This window comes from Penicillium cosmopolitanum, assembly GCF_028827165.1.
Source record: "Penicillium cosmopolitanum strain IBT 29677 chromosome Unknown utg000012l:1.0-3308103.0:1.0-3310761.0, whole genome shotgun sequence".
In the NCBI taxonomy this organism is placed as follows: domain Eukaryota; kingdom Fungi; phylum Ascomycota; class Eurotiomycetes; order Eurotiales; family Aspergillaceae; genus Penicillium; species Penicillium cosmopolitanum.
The window spans coordinates 2,330,086-2,346,316 of NW_026622682.1; the positions used below are offsets into that span (position 1 = coordinate 2,330,086).

Here is a 16,231-nt window from a genome sequence, read left to right on the forward strand (position 1 = left end):
TAATAGTATTTTCAGAAGTATTTCCATTGCTGGGACGGGAGATCTATGAAATGAGTAGTGTTTTACATCTTGGAACTGCAGCAATCTCTGATATATATTTCAACTAGCAGTACTTGCCCAGGTGGTAGTTACATCCCGTCTATATTTTCCCCATCATCTCGTTTAACTCAGTGAGTACTATCAGAACACAACTTGAAGGTGAGAAGAGATTGAACGTATAGAAAGGGATACTAGTACCCGTGGTATCATATGGACGTCAAAGTATCCATGAATTGACAAAATTTGAAAAACAGCGACTTTGACGGCATTTCGGCAAATGATACACCACTCGACACCTAGGCTTGGAAGTAAGACTAGATGATACTTGAGATCCACATATAGTGCTAGGTGCCTAGGTTGAAAATAGAAATAATGAATTTAATTCCGCTTTCAGACACAATGAAATTGTGGACCCAGTATGCTTTGTTTAACAGACCAAGACCGAGACATTGCCGTTGTTCGGTTCATGCATGCCTTTGTGACCATTCGTGAACGTCTCGGCTGGATACGAAATCATTATGTGGTCAATGGTACAAGAATCGTCCTGTATTGCCTTGATTGCGTCGTCCTCTAGCGAATGCCGCATTTATACATCTAACATTTATAGATACGGACCGAATCGAACAACATGGTGCATTTCACAATGATTATGTCTCTTTTAGCTCTGCTTTTCTTGATATTCGAACCCGAAGGTACGCGTCTCCTAATTATTATAACCAGACAGTGAAAGTTTATACTTATTTCATAGAAGCTAACATTAAATAACTGCAGTACCTTCAGTGATTCGCGGTAAGTGTCTGCTGATTATAAAATAAGACAGTGGGATTTCACTTGAACAATAGAAGCTAACGTATAGCAATCGCAGAGCTACTTCTCATAGCATCGATCCCCGGGCTGATGTGGTGTGGAATTAGTCTGGAAAGAACCCGTATGCAGACTAGGCCTGCTCAATATTCCCACAAAGATTTCCCCGAGGACTCGCACGAAAACTCCCGAGAAGACTCCCACGAAGACTCCGACGACGATTCCCCCGCAGACTCCCCCGTATACCACCACGAAGACTTCCAAGAAGACTCCCGCTATGATTTCAACTATAATGTCAGTTTGCGGGAAGACATACCACCGGGGGGGACTTGGCTTTGAAGTGCCCGAGAGCGAGGATGTTTTTCTTTATTGCATGCGCCGGGTCGCTGACCGGACCGCTGAGCAAATGAGAAGACAAGCTCAAGCTGCCGAGTAGTCAGATGGGTTTATACTAGAATAGACCATTGCTTGTTTTCAATTTTTCAAATAGACAATATTTTTACCGTTCCATACTATGGCAAGAAATTTTGGATCAATCGATTCATCAGCAAAGGATTCTTCGGCGTGACTTTGGTGGGAAACTATCAGCTTTCTTAGTGCCATCGACTATTTCTGAAGATTTGATTTACCGGTTGCGTAAATGGAATACTTCGTAGAGTTTTTTTTAACCAAGATTTACAAGAAGATGTTGGTCCAGTGTAGTATAATTGGAACGGAGCAGCAATACAATCCACTGCTGCAAAACATCTTCATTGTCGTGACTAAAGTCGTACCCATGCTGATTCGAGCCTGGGAGCACTTAGAAGCCCTCACAAAAATGGTAAACTAACATTGTGAATACAAAAACAGAAGTTGAGTGTTGAAATAAAACCCTTTGTTTTGAACCCTTTTTATTGAAACGGACTGCTTTCTTATTGTTCATTTTGTAAACTCTTTGTACCTAAATTCCTTTTATTTGCCGAGTAAGAACTTCCAAATAAACAAAGGCTATTGTTTCAACCAAATACTAGTAGGAAGTACAGATCTCGAGGTCTATAAAGGCATACAAGTTTCTCAAGATTCATGCTATCAAGCCACTCATCAGCTAAAGCAGGGACTCAGTGCATATCGCAGCTCTATTTCATGGCGACTTGCATACAGTTTCACAATCTCGAGAGTTATTCATTTCGAGTTTTCATCATGGGCCAGACCATATCACAGATCTTTGGGGGCGTAGACCCCTGGTATGTACCATCGGAGAAGTTGGAGGAGTTGGAGAGTTGGTTCACAGAATCATATGATGAGCGAACTCAGAGACTGGTTGTGCGTATTAGCCAGATCAGGTGGAGGGCAATACCGGCGAATCCTACTATGGCTATTGTGCCAATTGAGTTTCTTCAGGCATTTGAAAGCTCACTGGACACTGCTCTTGACGAGTGCCTGGGCGATGAGTGGAAAACCGAATGGTGGATACATCGTATCTGGAACCTACTTGAGTGGGCCGTTGAGGACTCGGATTACAGAAATGTGTCGGCATCCACCTTGGAGCATTTTCAGAAACTGGTTGATATGAGAGTCGAAGAAAGAAGCACAGAGCCCCAAATAGTGTTTCGGCTATACGTTGATAGACTGAGAGCTATGTTCTATGCGCCGGATTTCGGACTTTCTGAATGGTTCATGTATACATTTGCAAGCTGGCTTCGTTGCCAAAACTTGCCACCCATGCCAGCATATCTAGAATACATGGACCCTCCGTTCGAGTGGGCTCCAATCGAGAATCCGGAAAATGCAATCGAGCGTTCAATTGCTAACCTGACTCGTAGGCCCATTGAAAACCTACTCGAACCTGGGGAGGTAGGGGAGTGTGGTATTTGCCGACAAGAAGTACAAGCTGGTACGGACGTTACTGTTCTAGAGCCATTCTGTTCTCATTGGTTTCATACCGGATGCATTCATTGCGTGTTGAGAATGAATGCGGGAGGAAAGCATTGCCCGGCTTGCCGTGCTCACATTGTTCTTGAGGAGCAGTAAGTCATTGTCTGTTTTCATCGCTCATATAAGTTTGACCAGTACCTTTTTTTCACTCATGGAATTTATTCTGCTTATTTGAGTAGTAGTATAATGAAATCCTATTCGAATTTTTCACCTCACTTCATTTAATTCCCCAACGCTGTAGATACCGTAGAAATACTCTCTGGAATTTTCGAATATTCAACCAAAACACATACTTCACTCGAATTTTAGCTCGTATGATGACTCATTTCGGAGTTCACACAATATGTACTATACCTCTGCCAAGCCATGTTCGTATTCGGTTAGTGACTGCTTTCTTAAGTTGAATCTATTTCTCTCCGCTTTCGTATCCTCACATCAACTCTAGAGCACCAGCATCCAGGACCAGAACATGGCAAGTAAAGCGCCCAGAAGTTCTCCGCTACTACCCTGGGAGGCCTTGGCAGCTTCCTGGGATGAAGGGATGGGCGATGAAGGCAATCAATACTTCTCCGTCCTGGAACTTCCAGTTCTCAAGAGGTTGGTGAATATTTGCCCCGAAGCCCGGGCCTTGGATCTTGCGACAGGAAATGGACTCGTCGCTCGGTGGCTAGCTCAAGAAGGGGCCTCTGTGCTTGCAACAGATGGATCTGAGGCAATGCTAGACCGAGCGCGCGCCCGTACCGCCATTTGGTATGAGCGGGGGCAGCTTCCAGAAGGCAAGATCGCCTTTGATATCCTAGATGTGACAGATAACGAGGCATGGAAGAAGAAGATTTTCAGTCACCCTGATATGGTAATTTGAAATCGATTCTATCTCGGAATCCTTTCACCCGTGTCATTAGTTGACTAACTCAAAGGCCAGAACCAAGGATTCGACGTGATAACCATGAATATGGCTCTCATGGATATTCCGGATCTTGAACCTCTTGCTGCAGGGTTGCCAAAGATTCTACGAAAGAACGGGTGGTAAGTCTACCCCCTGGAAACGAGTTTCTCATCTTCTGGATCGCTCAAACATTCACTATTTCAGCTTCGTGGCCACGCTACTACATCCTATCTTCTTTACATCAGGTGCCGACCGGCAATTGACGGTTCATGAGAATCCTCGGACCGGCAAACGAGAATTTGATCTAGCAATTGTTATGAGAAAATACCTCGATGTCCCCCCGGCTAGACAGCTGCCTTTTACCGAGAATACAGAGTCACCGCCTCCAGTATGAAGAACAAATATTCATTGAACACTGTACTATGTATTGACTTTCATCTAGTTTAGCTTTCATCGCCCTTTGCATGACCTATTTGCACCGTTCTTCAAAAATGGATTGGTACTTGATGCGCTAGAAGAGACCAATTTTGACGAGACCTTTCAAGACTCGAGTAGACCGCATGCCGCAAGAAACTTTACCCAATTTCCAAAAATACTTGCGTTTAGGATGAGACAAGGAAATCAGAATGAATAATTTTGTTGGTCCCGTTGATCCTGCACAAAGAAACCCAACTATTATTAGCGGACAATCTCTCCTTGGAAGTGATACAAAGACCATTGTTATAAGGAGTCTGAAAGAGAGAACGAGGGATATGAATGAGATTCAGCGATACTCAATGAGTATATTGAACAAAACCTAGTATTCTTAGATCTGGGATATGGGTAATCCTACTTAGAGAATATGACATATTCACCGTATATAAAGAGCTGGGATCCCAAGCAACACGGGTCGAGTAATACTTCTGATAATCTGCCACCATGACTCGGACTTGGGCCTCTGTTACTCTTGGTAAGCTCTTTGGTGACGATCCCACTTTCGGAGAACGGGTTTGCATGCAACTCCTGACTTATGTCAAGATGTCCATTGAGTTTATCACGGAGGTGAAGCATCTTTTCGATCTTGAGCTGAATAACCATCAAAATCAAGTTCATTGGGTGACCAACAAGATCATAGTCATCGTAGCAATTTTTGTTATACCCGTCTGCGTTCAGGCTTTCATGATGCCGTACGTCCATCGAGCAAGCGAAGCTCTTCTGGATTTCATCTTCGAAAGAAACTTAGGATTATACAACACCGAGGAGATGACCATAGAGGACTATGCCGAAATTGTCAGGGCGGTGGTATTGATGGATTGTCTGAGGCGTAGAATGAAAAACTTCAAGACCAGATTAATTCACAGGAAAGTTGAAGAGGTGGCAAGACTCGATGATGAGTATCAATGCTCGATTTGCTATGAGGCAGTTGAGCCCGGAACGATCGTCACATATCTACATCCTTTTTGCTCACACTGGTTCGATACTAAGTGTCTCATAATGTGGCTAAAGACCCAGTCTACACGTCCGAGCTGTCCAATGTGCAGAACCGAAGTGAATCTTGATGATAGGTCCATAGAAGAAACGATGGAATTTTGGGACCGTTGGTATGACTGGGAGAGTGATGATCATATTATCGATGAGACTGAATGGAGTATTATAAATGGATCGGCTGATCCATGGGATATTTACCAGAGTCTAGAAGAATGATATCAAAAATCTTTAGAAAATATACTGCAACTTTCATACATCGTAGACTTGAAGACGCCTACTAAATTCTAGTACAGCAAGGTTTCTAATGGTGACCAGTTAGTGGCCAGGGTGCGGACCATAACTGCCCGCATTGTAATCATCTCGCCAGGTGAATGACACTAGAAACATTAACTTGCCTTTATATAGCTTTGCGTTAGTCGCGGTTGTCCACCCAAATGGTCTTACTAGGCTGAGCAAGAAATGTCTGCTGTGGCCTTCTTGTTTAAATATTATCAAGTCAATAAAAGAACAACTCAGTTCTGGGGGACCAAAACCCGAAGCACGATTGGAAATGCCAGTATCGGATCTTGTTCCTTACGACCTTTGAAATTGAATTGGCTGTCAAGTATCCATTGAGATTCCAGCAGAGAGAAGGCTCGGCCTTTCAAGTCCGAACAATAGTTTTCAGATTCATAGAGCCATTGTCAAAACTTTATAGTCAACAAAGCCTGATTGAACGAACGTTGGAAGACAAAGCACCACAGGGGACTTTGTTTCTCGAATCAACCAACATTTCTTTGTGTGTATACCCGCTGGTTTTCGAGCAAAAGTGACTGAGACGATCACATAAATGAGCTTCAATCCCAAGTACGATAATTGAAGCATCTAAATTACAGCTCAACTTTCGCCATATTGCTCCACACCACCGATATTTGCGCTCAACTGCGTGTTGTCCTATCCCCGAGCCACAGCTATATCATCCCTTCAATCACCATGACCAACCACATGCGAACCTTGCGAGCATTAGGCATCATGACCCCAAGGCTCATTGGTGAGAATGTAGATCAATTGTTTTTCTCACAAAACAAACGAGTCGATAGTCTTGTCAGCTGCCAAGAGCACGTATTGATTGGCCAGGCCCCCCTTCGCAGCTTCCCCCTAGAGATGCGAGCTCTATGCCTTCAAGTGCTCGGAGGTGTATTGAGCCAGGCCAGAAACAACAACGGCTATCTAGAGTACTACGACCGACAGCTTTGGGACCTGGCTGAGATGATGCTTCAGCCAGATCTGAATGGGCGTCGATGCGTGTCCTGTCTTATCCCAGCATACATTCATCAGATGAGACTAAACAGACATTTTAGTCATCCTACATACGTTGAGCTCACACAGGTTATCTACAACTGGATCCTTATTTTCCAAAGCGAAGAAGCTGCCGTGAGTGAGCATGTCATGTCTTGTATTGAAACGATCTTCGCCCAATTCCTTGCTGATCAGATTAAAACCCGAGAACGGCAGATTGCTCGCGTTTTGAACGGCGTAAAGGTCGAGGTGGGCTCAGAGTTCTGCGATGATTGCCCCATTTGTGTGGAGGAAGTTAAACCCGGTGAATATATCACAACCCTTGCTCCATTCTGTACTCACTGGTTCCACAGCGACTGCATTAAGAAATGGATGATGAGCGACAACGAAGGGAATAATAAATGCCCAATGTGTCGGACGCGACTTGACCTGAGTGGATGAGCGTCCAGTTACTACCGATATTTACTGATACTGCAATAGGCAATCGGCAATAGAAAGAAATCTCATAGCATTCAATGTTGGATATCTGCAAACGGCTCCATAAATTCACGTAAATTCCATCCCATGTAAGATTGATCACCAGAAAACGCACGTATGTACATCCTGCAAAGAAACCGTCGAGAAGTCATATTGACTTCTCACGACCTCACGATTTGGCAAATTCGCCTATCCACTACGCGAGAACTTGTGCCAAACCTTCTTGAGTCCACCCAAGTGACCTGGCTTCTTAGGAACTGGGGGTGCAGCACTTGGTCTCTTGGGGACTGGAGGTGCAGCACTTGGCCGAGAAACAACATCCTCGGCGACCGTGCTCGTAGAGCCGCCACCCACAGTAACAGTCAACAACTTCGGGTTCGCATCATAGACACTACCTGATTGATCGACACCTCCGTTTGGACTGACATCATCATAGGGGAAGGCATATCCACGGCCATTGATCGTAGTTGCATGGCAGATACGCGCGTAGTGATTGGTGATGGCGTTCTGATAATAGTTGGACACCACCTCGCCATTCGGCTGGTTGGTGTTTATCAACAGAGTGGATCGATTAAAAGCCGCCGCCAGACGTGCCGTAATCGCATCCTTGGTGGCATTACCCGAGACAGCAAATGCCCCCGAGCTGTTGCTGAAGATATCTCCGGTGGAGGGCTTGGCGTAGGAGATGCCTCCAGAGAAGTTAAGTGTACCATTCGAGACAGTGGCAGTTACGTTGCCCGCAGCGGCTTGCGTATTGACTGTTAAGGTGGTGCTCGCATATTTGGACCACACTTGATTGACGTAGGCAGTGTAGTAGGAACTGAAGAGGGAGTTGTTGAGGACAATTCCGAGATTCGGCGAGACAGCGCGGATATTGGTCCCGTTCTTGGCGATCACCAACTGATCCCAGCCCGCACCGTCCTTTGCGTTCTGCGCCTTGAGAGCATTGCAAACAGTAGTCAGTCCATTCGAAGGAAGACCTTGCACAGAACTTGTCGTGCCGGAGGTATTCGTCAAGGCGATGGCGATAGGCAGCGACACGAAGTCCACATCACTAATGTTGACATAAAGCTGCGAAGAATTCCAAGTGAATTCGCAGAAGTCCCAGTACACGTTGTAGTTGGCATCCGAGGGATTCGAGGCCGAGGGCTCCACCAAGTTGGGACCGGGGTTGAGATAGAAGGTCAATTTGCCATCGCGAGCGAACCAAATACGCCCACCTGCGATATGAGGGATGGTGACCGTCTTGGTACTTCCAGATGCTCCAAGAGGGATCGCACAGTCCTGGCTCAGCCCGGTCAGAGTCGCCGAGGGGGATGTGGGGTAGTAGGCCGTTTTGCCGTCGGCCCCTAAGAGGAAGAGTGCATTGTTATTATCAATAGCCCGGCCGGTGACGTACGCGTAAACTGTGTTCGAGCCAGTTGTGTTCACCAGGGCAAAGTTCAAAGTCGCCATCATGCACGGTACGAATGCAGTCAAATCCAGAGAAGACCAAGGTGAGTTGCCAGGGCAAGAAGGTTGGTGGCTGGGGCAAGTCAATTGATGAGGGTCGAGTAAATCGAGGGACGAAAGAGAGCCAGACTATGAAGAAAACAAGATGAAACAGGGTGAAGAGGTATGTAAGAGGTGAGAAGAAGAAGGCAGAGCGAGGAAGTGAACTGAAGTGGAGAGCAACCTGATAGGGAGAGAGATGATCCTGAGGGCCCACCGACCTCTGCTCGGCGACCCATAATTTTATACATTTGGAGCTTCTATCTATTCACCTCAAAAGACTCGACAATAAATCGAGTAGGGCAGGATGACGAGGCCCGGTGATACAGTGTTGCGATGACCTTGCGCCGTCTCTCACAATTTGGTTGGAGGACGGACGAGATCAGTGATACCCTCACCTAGACTAGCTCATTTTACGTTATTTTACATTCGAACATCCTTGCTACTAGAAGGTTGTTCCCCGAAAACTAAAGGCTTCCGACTGAATATCCGGTTGTAGGCTCGCCGCCACGCGATCATGCTTTGCGGGCAGATGATCTACCACATGTCAATCCCCACTGGGGCTATTCTCCATTTGGGAATGAACACCAGTGGGCAGGTATCACCAGAGCAGGATTGCCCCTGTAAAATCCGGGGTCGCTGAGTGGCGGTAATGTATGCTTAAATTCCGTGGAAGGTCAGGGGACAAACCTGTGGCTGATTTACAAAAGCCATGAGATCCCTGCGATCTGCATTCCAAGGAAGATAATTCTAGATGTGTCTCGGGACCTTCATGCAGCCACACCACTTCTGGTTTGAACAATGCGTATTGAGTATAATATTGAGATTTGAATAACTAGCTTTCGAAATTACCCCTGGATATTCCATCGTCACCCTCCTTCTGACGTCTCTTCTTCCGCTCATCGAGTAGCGTCTTGGGATCAGGAAGGTCTACTTTAGGAAACCGACCGTCCCTACTGTAGGGAAGAACATCACTCGTCTCAACCATCCAGCGGAACATATGACTCTCCATGAGTCGTGCTTGAGGAACATATTGCGGGTCTGCTGCTAGATTGTGTAGTTCGTGCGGGTCGGCATTGCGGTCATACAGCTCCGCCGGTTCGTACAACCGGTAAATGTACGTCCAGTTCTGATCTCGCATTGAGATAGCTTTGCCAACGCATTTGGTATCTTCATGCTGCAGCTTGGCCTTCAGGTCGTAGGGGAATGGGGCTTGCTCAAGCAACGGCTCTTCGGAGATAAGGAAACCCCCTTCGGAGAAAGCATATTCTCGGTGTGGTTTGTTCTCCAGAATTGTCGGAAGCAGTGATTTTCCATTATGAGGAAAGGTCTCATCCACTCCACATAAATGTAAGATGGTAGGAGCTAAATCGACCATTTCTGCCATGCTGTCGCGTACAAGACCCGGAGGGATGCCGCCACCCGCCATAATGAGAGGCTCACGAACCAGAGTCTCGGATAGCCCGCTGGGCCACTTTTCAATCAGACCATGATCGCCAAGATATTCTCCATGGTCGGTGAAAAACATAGTAATAGTTTTGGCCCACAATCCTGTGGAATCGAGCTTATTCACAACTCGACCAAATTGATCGTCGAGTCGCGATATCATGCCGTGATAGGTGGCGGCCACTTCGGCCCATATCTCTGGAGTTGCACGATGAGTACCATGTCGCTGTCGAATTGACTGCATATATCGCGGCTCGTATCCTGTCTGAAGGTGTGTTAACCATATTGTCTAATGTACAGGAGCTAGTATCGTCCTACCTTTTCATCAGGCGATGATGGAAGCGGCATATCCTCTCGTTTATACATAGAAAAGTATGGCTCTTCAACTGTGAAAGGGCAATGAGGAAAGAAGAGAGGCAAGAACAACACCCATGGCTTGTCATCCGGAGGACAATCGAGCCATTGCTCTGCGCTCCGAACAGCCGCTTCATCATAGTCGACTGCTTTGTTCATATCTCGTCGACCCTTATAGAAAAGTCGCTCCCAAATGCTAATGTCTTCCTCGGGTCTCTCCTCACCGTGCTGTCCTATGATCTTCGTTACTTCGGGTGGCTCCAAAAACCCATATTCATCTAGGCTGAGCTCGGTGACTGTGGGAGCAAATAGGTCACCGCGTGGCGCCATACAGGCAACATGATACCCATCATCTTTCAAGGAACGAAACAAATTCGGCTCCCATGGCTTAATCAGATTTTCTAGCGATCGATGACCGGATACGTGCGGGTATAGTCCCGTAAACATTGAGCAACGGGACTGCGAGCACACGGACGCTTGAACATAACACTCCGAGAAACGTACTCCACGTGTAGCGAATTTGTCGATATTAGGTGTTTTCACAATTGGATTCATTCCAGTGCAGTGCAACGCATCGTAGCGAAGCTGGTCTGGCATGAATATAACGATGTTTGGCCGTTCACTGGGTAATCCGCTTGGTTGATGCGGAATTTTGTGGGAAGGCTTAGGATTGCCGGAATTCTGCATTGTGTCTTGGAATCCAAAAATGCCTAAAAAAGACCGAAAAAGGTTTCTTTATCGGTCGCTGTATTGCGGCCTAGGATTCTAGACAGATAGGGAGGAACAGTTTGGTATGGTGATAGTTTCTGTGAGTAGCCAAAGGCTCTTTCCTTGTCGAATAATTTAGCCAGGCCAAACCGACAGCGTGGAAACCATTGTACGTGATTTATATAGGATCTTCGAGCCAACCAACCAGAAGATTCCTAGGCCGACATCCGGTAGCTACTTTACTAGTCACCCCCGCATTTCAAGCCTTGATATTCTGAACGCGGGGATAGTATTCAGTAGCCACTAGAAGAAGCCAATCGCAACGGAACATGAGCACGAAAAAAAAGACTATTCTTGCCGTTGAGTTTCTCTGGAAACATCCGTTTGGAAATGCCCAGAGAAAGACTATTTTCTTTTGATTTGGATTGTTACGTGTTTTCGGACCACTGCCTTGCAATCCGGCTGTCGGCGACCGGTAGCCGTAGTGCGAGTCGCCATCGCCAGTCCCGATGAGCAACAGACCCGCTATTTACTACTTCCATCTGTTGACCAGGCAGCCAGCTCTGAAATGGGATTTTAATGTACTGAATTTAATATTGTGGCAAGCCAGGAGGTTTAATCTTCATGTTTACCTGACAGTCTTAACTCTGAAAACTTGCTACTATTGCTGGAGTTGCAGATACTAATTGACCTAGCAGACCATTCCTTCCCTTTTCGTAGTTATTAAAACCAACATCGTATCTTTGAAGACGGGTTTAACACCTGTCAGAATCTAGTTTCGAGGAGATTGCGATTTTGGCCATATCATCGTCGGCACTGGTTTCCGCAGTGGATATCCATTCTATCTTTCATTAGTCGAAGGGGCATACCAAACGAAAGATTCAAAGACATACTGCGAAATGCGCGAGCAGGGACACGCTCAGTCCACATCTGTTCCAACTCCTCGAGTGATCGTCCTGCCATATCAGGAAGACAAAAATATGCCCATGTAAGACCAAGGATACCACAACTGCCATAAATAAATCCAACCTTGGATTGAAGATTTGCATAGTCGGCATTTAGGAGATAAGGTAGAGTCAGCGTGACGATGAAGTCAAAGACAAATTGAGTGCAGTACACCACCAGGGCGTTTTTGTCTCGTAGTCGTAGATGGGGGACCTCTGCAGCAGTCACAGCACCACTAAAAGTTGTAATCAGCAGCCGGAACAAATCATTAAAACAGATCGCGAAACTAAAACTTACATCCCACCAAACGACATGACATAGAAGAAGCCGAATAGTGTACAGGTGGCGACGATTCCTGTTTTGTCGGATACGGAAACATCACCGGTCCCTGAGACCGCCGCAAATGAGCAGCACTGTTGTACAGGCTGTTCCGGAAACAAGGTAAAAAGGACGCCGACCGATCATGTCGACAAATGTGAAGGTGATGATAGGTCCAAGACAGGTGATTCCCGATGAAACGGATTGGAATGTAAAGGGGCTCAAGGTACCGAGACTTTTGATGAATATAGCCCCATATTGACTCATAAAACTCTGTCCTGTAACTTGGTTGAAGATAGCGACAGCGATTGCGATCCGGAGTCGTCTCTGAATTCGAATAAATGTTAGAGCTTTTTCTGGAAATAGAAGTGCCGCGCCGACGTACCTTGTTTGGGCCTTTCAGAAAGTCCCCCCATTTTCCTTTAACATCACGGTCTTGCTCGATACTTTCTTGCAATGCATGAACCTCGGCTTGACTTTCTTCCTCTGATAAACGAGAACCCCGCAGCCATCGTAGGTGCTTCAGGGCCTTTTCATTTTGACCCTTGCGAACAAGCCATCGGGGACTTTCCGGTACAAACCAGGAAAATAACAACACAAATGCGGGGAAGGCAAACATAGAAGCAAGTGGAGTTTGCCAAGAGGCATCACCTTCGTATTTGGCAGTGACGAGCGTAATGAACGAGCAGATGAGAGATCCGAAGATATGTGCGAAAACGTATATTACCACGATCGCCCCTCGGAGGGCTGCCGGACTGATCTCGGCCAGGAACATGGGCACGAGAAAGTTATCCCATCCAACAAAACATTGAACGAGAATACGGCCCGCTAGAGCACCGCCATAAGCTGTTGCACTGTAACTGACAGCGATACCGGCGAGAACGACGAATTGCATGACTAGGTAAGAGATTCTTCTGCCGAATTTCTCAGCTACCAGAAGGCCCATTACTGCGCCAACGCATTTGGCTGGAAGACCGAGGGAATTTAAGAAAGATAGATGTTGTGTAGTGAATCCCCACGTTTTCGTCTCGGGATTATAGGTACCAAATCGCTTTTCGTATGCTAGAGGGCGGGGTCAGATACAGGTGAATGGAGCATGTCATGTCATAAACCATACCGTCCATTGCTTGAATAGTAGAAAATACGCTGTTGTCGAACCCATAGCTGAATACACTTACGCTCATGACAAAGATCGCTAGAACCATGTTCAGGGAGGCCTGTTTAAAGGCCCGCAAATCTTTCCAGTTTGCCATGATGATAGAGTATAGCTCCAGACGGTCAAGATAAATACTTTGTGCCTGAACTAAAGAAGAAGCTTTCATGGGAATACGTCGTGTCTTTATAGAAACGAAGCTTGGATTTGTCAAAACCCCCAGAAATGTCGTGATTATCGTGTAGATCTCCGGAACAGAGACCAGAACGTGTATCTTACACAATATTGCAGCTAAAACTTCTTAGATCATGAAATTATTACTTTTTGAACGAGAAGGAATAAATGAGTTTGGGTACGGAGTACATCCAGAGCTAAGGCGTTTAGCGTCGTCACACCATGGCTCCGGCAGTCGGCATTCTTCACAAGTGATTGGACGACGGAATAGAGACAAGGCTATTTATACTGCGACATTCCTGGTTATCGACTCCTTTGAAGCAACGGCTCCTTGAGTTTGCCCATATACTCAGAATGGCGACTGGTAAAAGACCGAATTTTCTGGTAATTGTTGCCGATGACCTGGGATTTAGTGATCTCTCAGCGTATGGGTCTGAGATCGACACACCAAACCTGGACAAGTTGGCGCAGGAGGGAATCCGGATGTCTGACTTCCACACCGCAGCCTCCTGTTCTCCAACACGAGCGATGCTTCTCTCTGGAACAGATGCCCATATCGCTGGGCTTGGAGGCATGGCGGAGCGGATGAATCGCTTCCCAGAGATTTTCAAAGGAAGGGAAGGATACGAAGGCTATTTGAATTTCCGAGTAGCTGCCCTACCAGAAATTTTACAAGACAATGACTATTTTACAGTCATGTCTGGCAAGTGGCACCTGGGATTGGAAAAAGAACTGAGTCCCTCAGCCCGAGGGTTCACCAAAGTCCTCAGTACGTTGCCTGGTGCTGGGAATCACTACAACCACGAACCGCAATTGTATGGAGAGAAAGAGAAGCCTCGAGCGATCTTGAAAGAGAATGGACTCTGGATGGAACATGACCACTTTATTGATGGCAAAACTGATCTCCCTGAAAACTTTTACTCATCCAATACTTTCACGGACTACATGCTGAAGTACCTGGATGAGCGGAACGAAGAAGAAAAAGAGCAGCCTTTCTTCGCCTATTTACCTTTTACAGCACCTCACTGGCCGTTGCAAGCTCCCCCAGAGACTGTACGAAAATATCACGGCAGATATGACGATGGACCCTTAGCCCTCCGAGACCGCAGACTACAAGGCCTTATAAACAAAGGAATTGTCCCCGCCAATGTTGAGCCCGCGCCCCTCCACACCCTCGACACAACCCCCTGGACCGACCTATCAGAAGACGAACAGCGCAAATCCAGTCGGGCGATGGAAATTTTTGCCGCGATGGTCGACCTCATCGACGTCAATGTCGGTCGAGTTCGCGAACACCTCGAGTCTACGGGCGAATGGGAAAATACCTTTGTTGTCTTCATGTCAGACAATGGGGCCGAGGGCCAGCTTCTCGAAGCCATTCCCATCCTCGCGGGTGCGACGCTCGAGGATCTTCTCATAAAATACTATGACAATTCCCTGGAGAACCTGGGAAATCACAACTCGTTCGTTTGGTATGGCCCACAATGGGCCTCGGCGGCAACAGCGCCAAATCGCGGAGCTAAATCCTATACCACCGAGGGGGGGAATTCGCTGTCCTTGTATTGTTCGATACCCAACGGGCACCAATCTGCAGCCGGGAAGTGTATCGCATACATTCACCACCGTGATGGATGTGCTTCCAACGGTTCTTGATCTGGCCGGCATCTCACACCCGGGCAGCCAGTTTCGAGGCCGTGAAGTTGCCCCGGTACGAGGGAAGTCATGGCGAGCTCTGCTAGAAGCATCCCGTGATCAAGATGTTACTTTATACGATTCAGAAATTGATATTGTGGGCTGGGAGCAGTTTGGAATTGCCGCAGTTCGGGTGGGAAAATGGAAGGCATTGTATCTCCCACCACCACGCGGACTTGGTAAATGGGAATTATACGATCTGTCCACTGATCAAGGTGAGATCCACGATCTGGCAGAAAGTCACAAGGATAAGCTATTGGAGATGATCGCACATTATGAGACGTATTTCCAAGAATCGGGGCTATTTGATACGTATACGATGGTGCAAGAATCGCTTAAGAGGCAGGGAGCGAAGAGATGGTGGTAGATGGGGAATTAGTATGAAGAGTTCTGAACTTAATTGCTTCCAGAGTTAACCAATAATGTTGAACTTTAATCTGGGATTTAGAAGATATTAAGTACTAACATGAAGGTTTGTGTAATCCCATGAAGTACTACGAGTATCCAAGATCTATAATTAGCACAAGCCGGATAAGCTTATCCCTTCCACCTTCACCTTCAACCTCCCACCTTACCTCAGGGTACTTCTACTACTTACTACTCTTCTACCACAATCCCCTTTCAATAAAACTTGTCAGCCGCTGCCACTGCCTGCCACTGTCTCATTGTTCAACTCCATCTTGAAGACCCCAAGTAAGGGTGCAGACTGTCTGTGTCACCAGCCCTTGCGGCCAGCATCTACAGCTGCAGCTGCACTACCAGGAAGGGCGTATACTCGTGCTCCAATCCGACTCCCCACGAGCGAGACAGTTTCACTTTCATATAAAGTGCACTTCATCTCCCCAAGCTATACAAGCTGCAGCCCCAGTGATCGGCCTGGGGGGCTTTCCCAGACACAATCGTCACCGACTTTGCGGGCCTCATTCTCACTGGTCCACGCCAGCCTGTCGTCTCACATCGCACTCCACTTTGCCCTGATAATAATAGGCATGGCGTCCCTGAGCTTCGGCGGTTGCTCCACTTGTACACGCGCCTAGAACTTGATTACGATTATGCCTGGTGGCTGAATCCTTTGTCCTTCAGCC

The 16,231-nt window shown here is 46.8% G+C and overlaps 9 protein-coding genes across 9 annotated transcripts; 6 read left to right on the forward strand and 3 right to left on the reverse strand.

Moving 5' to 3' along the window:
• Window positions 1-682: 682 nt before the first annotated feature.
• Window positions 683-1,182, forward strand: N7509_013617 (uncharacterized protein; the record flags this gene model as incomplete). Its single annotated transcript, XM_056638254.1, has 2 exons — window positions 683-731; window positions 1,004-1,182. 2 exons carry the CDS (start codon window positions 683-685, stop codon window positions 1,180-1,182), a joined length of 228 nt encoding a protein of 75 aa, XP_056481761.1.
• Window positions 1,183-2,022: 840 nt separating this feature from the next.
• Window positions 2,023-2,853, forward strand: N7509_013618 (RING finger protein; the record flags this gene model as incomplete). The annotated part of the gene is made up of 1 exon (XM_056638255.1): window positions 2,023-2,853. One exon carries the CDS (start codon window positions 2,023-2,025, stop codon window positions 2,851-2,853), a length of 831 nt encoding a protein of 276 aa, XP_056481762.1.
• A 247-nt stretch (window positions 2,854-3,100) lies between these two features.
• Window positions 3,101-4,277, forward strand: N7509_013619 (class I SAM-dependent methyltransferase; the record flags this gene model as incomplete). The annotated part of the gene is made up of 5 exons (XM_056638256.1): window positions 3,101-3,136; window positions 3,203-3,610; window positions 3,680-3,783; window positions 3,848-4,031; window positions 4,086-4,277. 5 exons carry the CDS (start codon window positions 3,101-3,103, stop codon window positions 4,275-4,277), a joined length of 924 nt encoding a protein of 307 aa, XP_056481763.1.
• Window positions 4,278-4,561: 284 nt separating this feature from the next.
• Window positions 4,562-5,326, forward strand: N7509_013620 (E3 ubiquitin-protein ligase; the record flags this gene model as incomplete). The annotated part of the gene is made up of 1 exon (XM_056638257.1): window positions 4,562-5,326. One exon carries the CDS (start codon window positions 4,562-4,564, stop codon window positions 5,324-5,326), a length of 765 nt encoding a protein of 254 aa, XP_056481764.1.
• Window positions 5,327-6,253: 927 nt separating this feature from the next.
• N7509_013621 (uncharacterized protein) lies at window positions 6,254-6,829 on the forward strand (the record flags this gene model as incomplete). The annotated part of the gene is made up of 1 exon (XM_056638258.1): window positions 6,254-6,829. One exon carries the CDS (start codon window positions 6,254-6,256, stop codon window positions 6,827-6,829), a length of 576 nt encoding a protein of 191 aa, XP_056481765.1.
• Window positions 6,830-7,054: 225 nt separating this feature from the next.
• On the reverse strand, window positions 7,055-8,320 carry N7509_013622 (glycoside hydrolase family 64 protein; the record flags this gene model as incomplete). The annotated part of the gene is made up of 1 exon (XM_056638259.1): window positions 7,055-8,320. The coding sequence occupies one exon, from the start codon at window positions 8,318-8,320 to the stop codon at window positions 7,055-7,057; it is 1,266 nt and encodes a 421-aa protein (XP_056481766.1).
• Window positions 8,321-9,191: 871 nt separating this feature from the next.
• On the reverse strand, window positions 9,192-10,843 carry N7509_013623 (uncharacterized protein; the record flags this gene model as incomplete). Its single annotated transcript, XM_056638260.1, has 2 exons — window positions 9,192-10,067; window positions 10,121-10,843. The coding sequence occupies 2 exons, from the start codon at window positions 10,841-10,843 to the stop codon at window positions 9,192-9,194; spliced, it is 1,599 nt and encodes a 532-aa protein (XP_056481767.1).
• A 776-nt stretch (window positions 10,844-11,619) lies between these two features.
• N7509_013624 (general substrate transporter) lies at window positions 11,620-13,380 on the reverse strand (the record flags this gene model as incomplete). Its single annotated transcript, XM_056638261.1, has 6 exons — window positions 11,620-11,705; window positions 11,758-12,044; window positions 12,107-12,197; window positions 12,268-12,454; window positions 12,513-13,189; window positions 13,245-13,380. The coding sequence occupies 6 exons, from the start codon at window positions 13,378-13,380 to the stop codon at window positions 11,620-11,622; spliced, it is 1,464 nt and encodes a 487-aa protein (XP_056481768.1).
• A 428-nt stretch (window positions 13,381-13,808) lies between these two features.
• On the forward strand, window positions 13,809-15,513 carry N7509_013625 (arylsulfatase; the record flags this gene model as incomplete). The annotated part of the gene is made up of 2 exons (XM_056638262.1): window positions 13,809-14,926; window positions 14,994-15,513. The coding sequence occupies 2 exons, from the start codon at window positions 13,809-13,811 to the stop codon at window positions 15,511-15,513; spliced, it is 1,638 nt and encodes a 545-aa protein (XP_056481769.1).
• Between the last annotated feature and the right edge of the window lie 718 nt (window positions 15,514-16,231).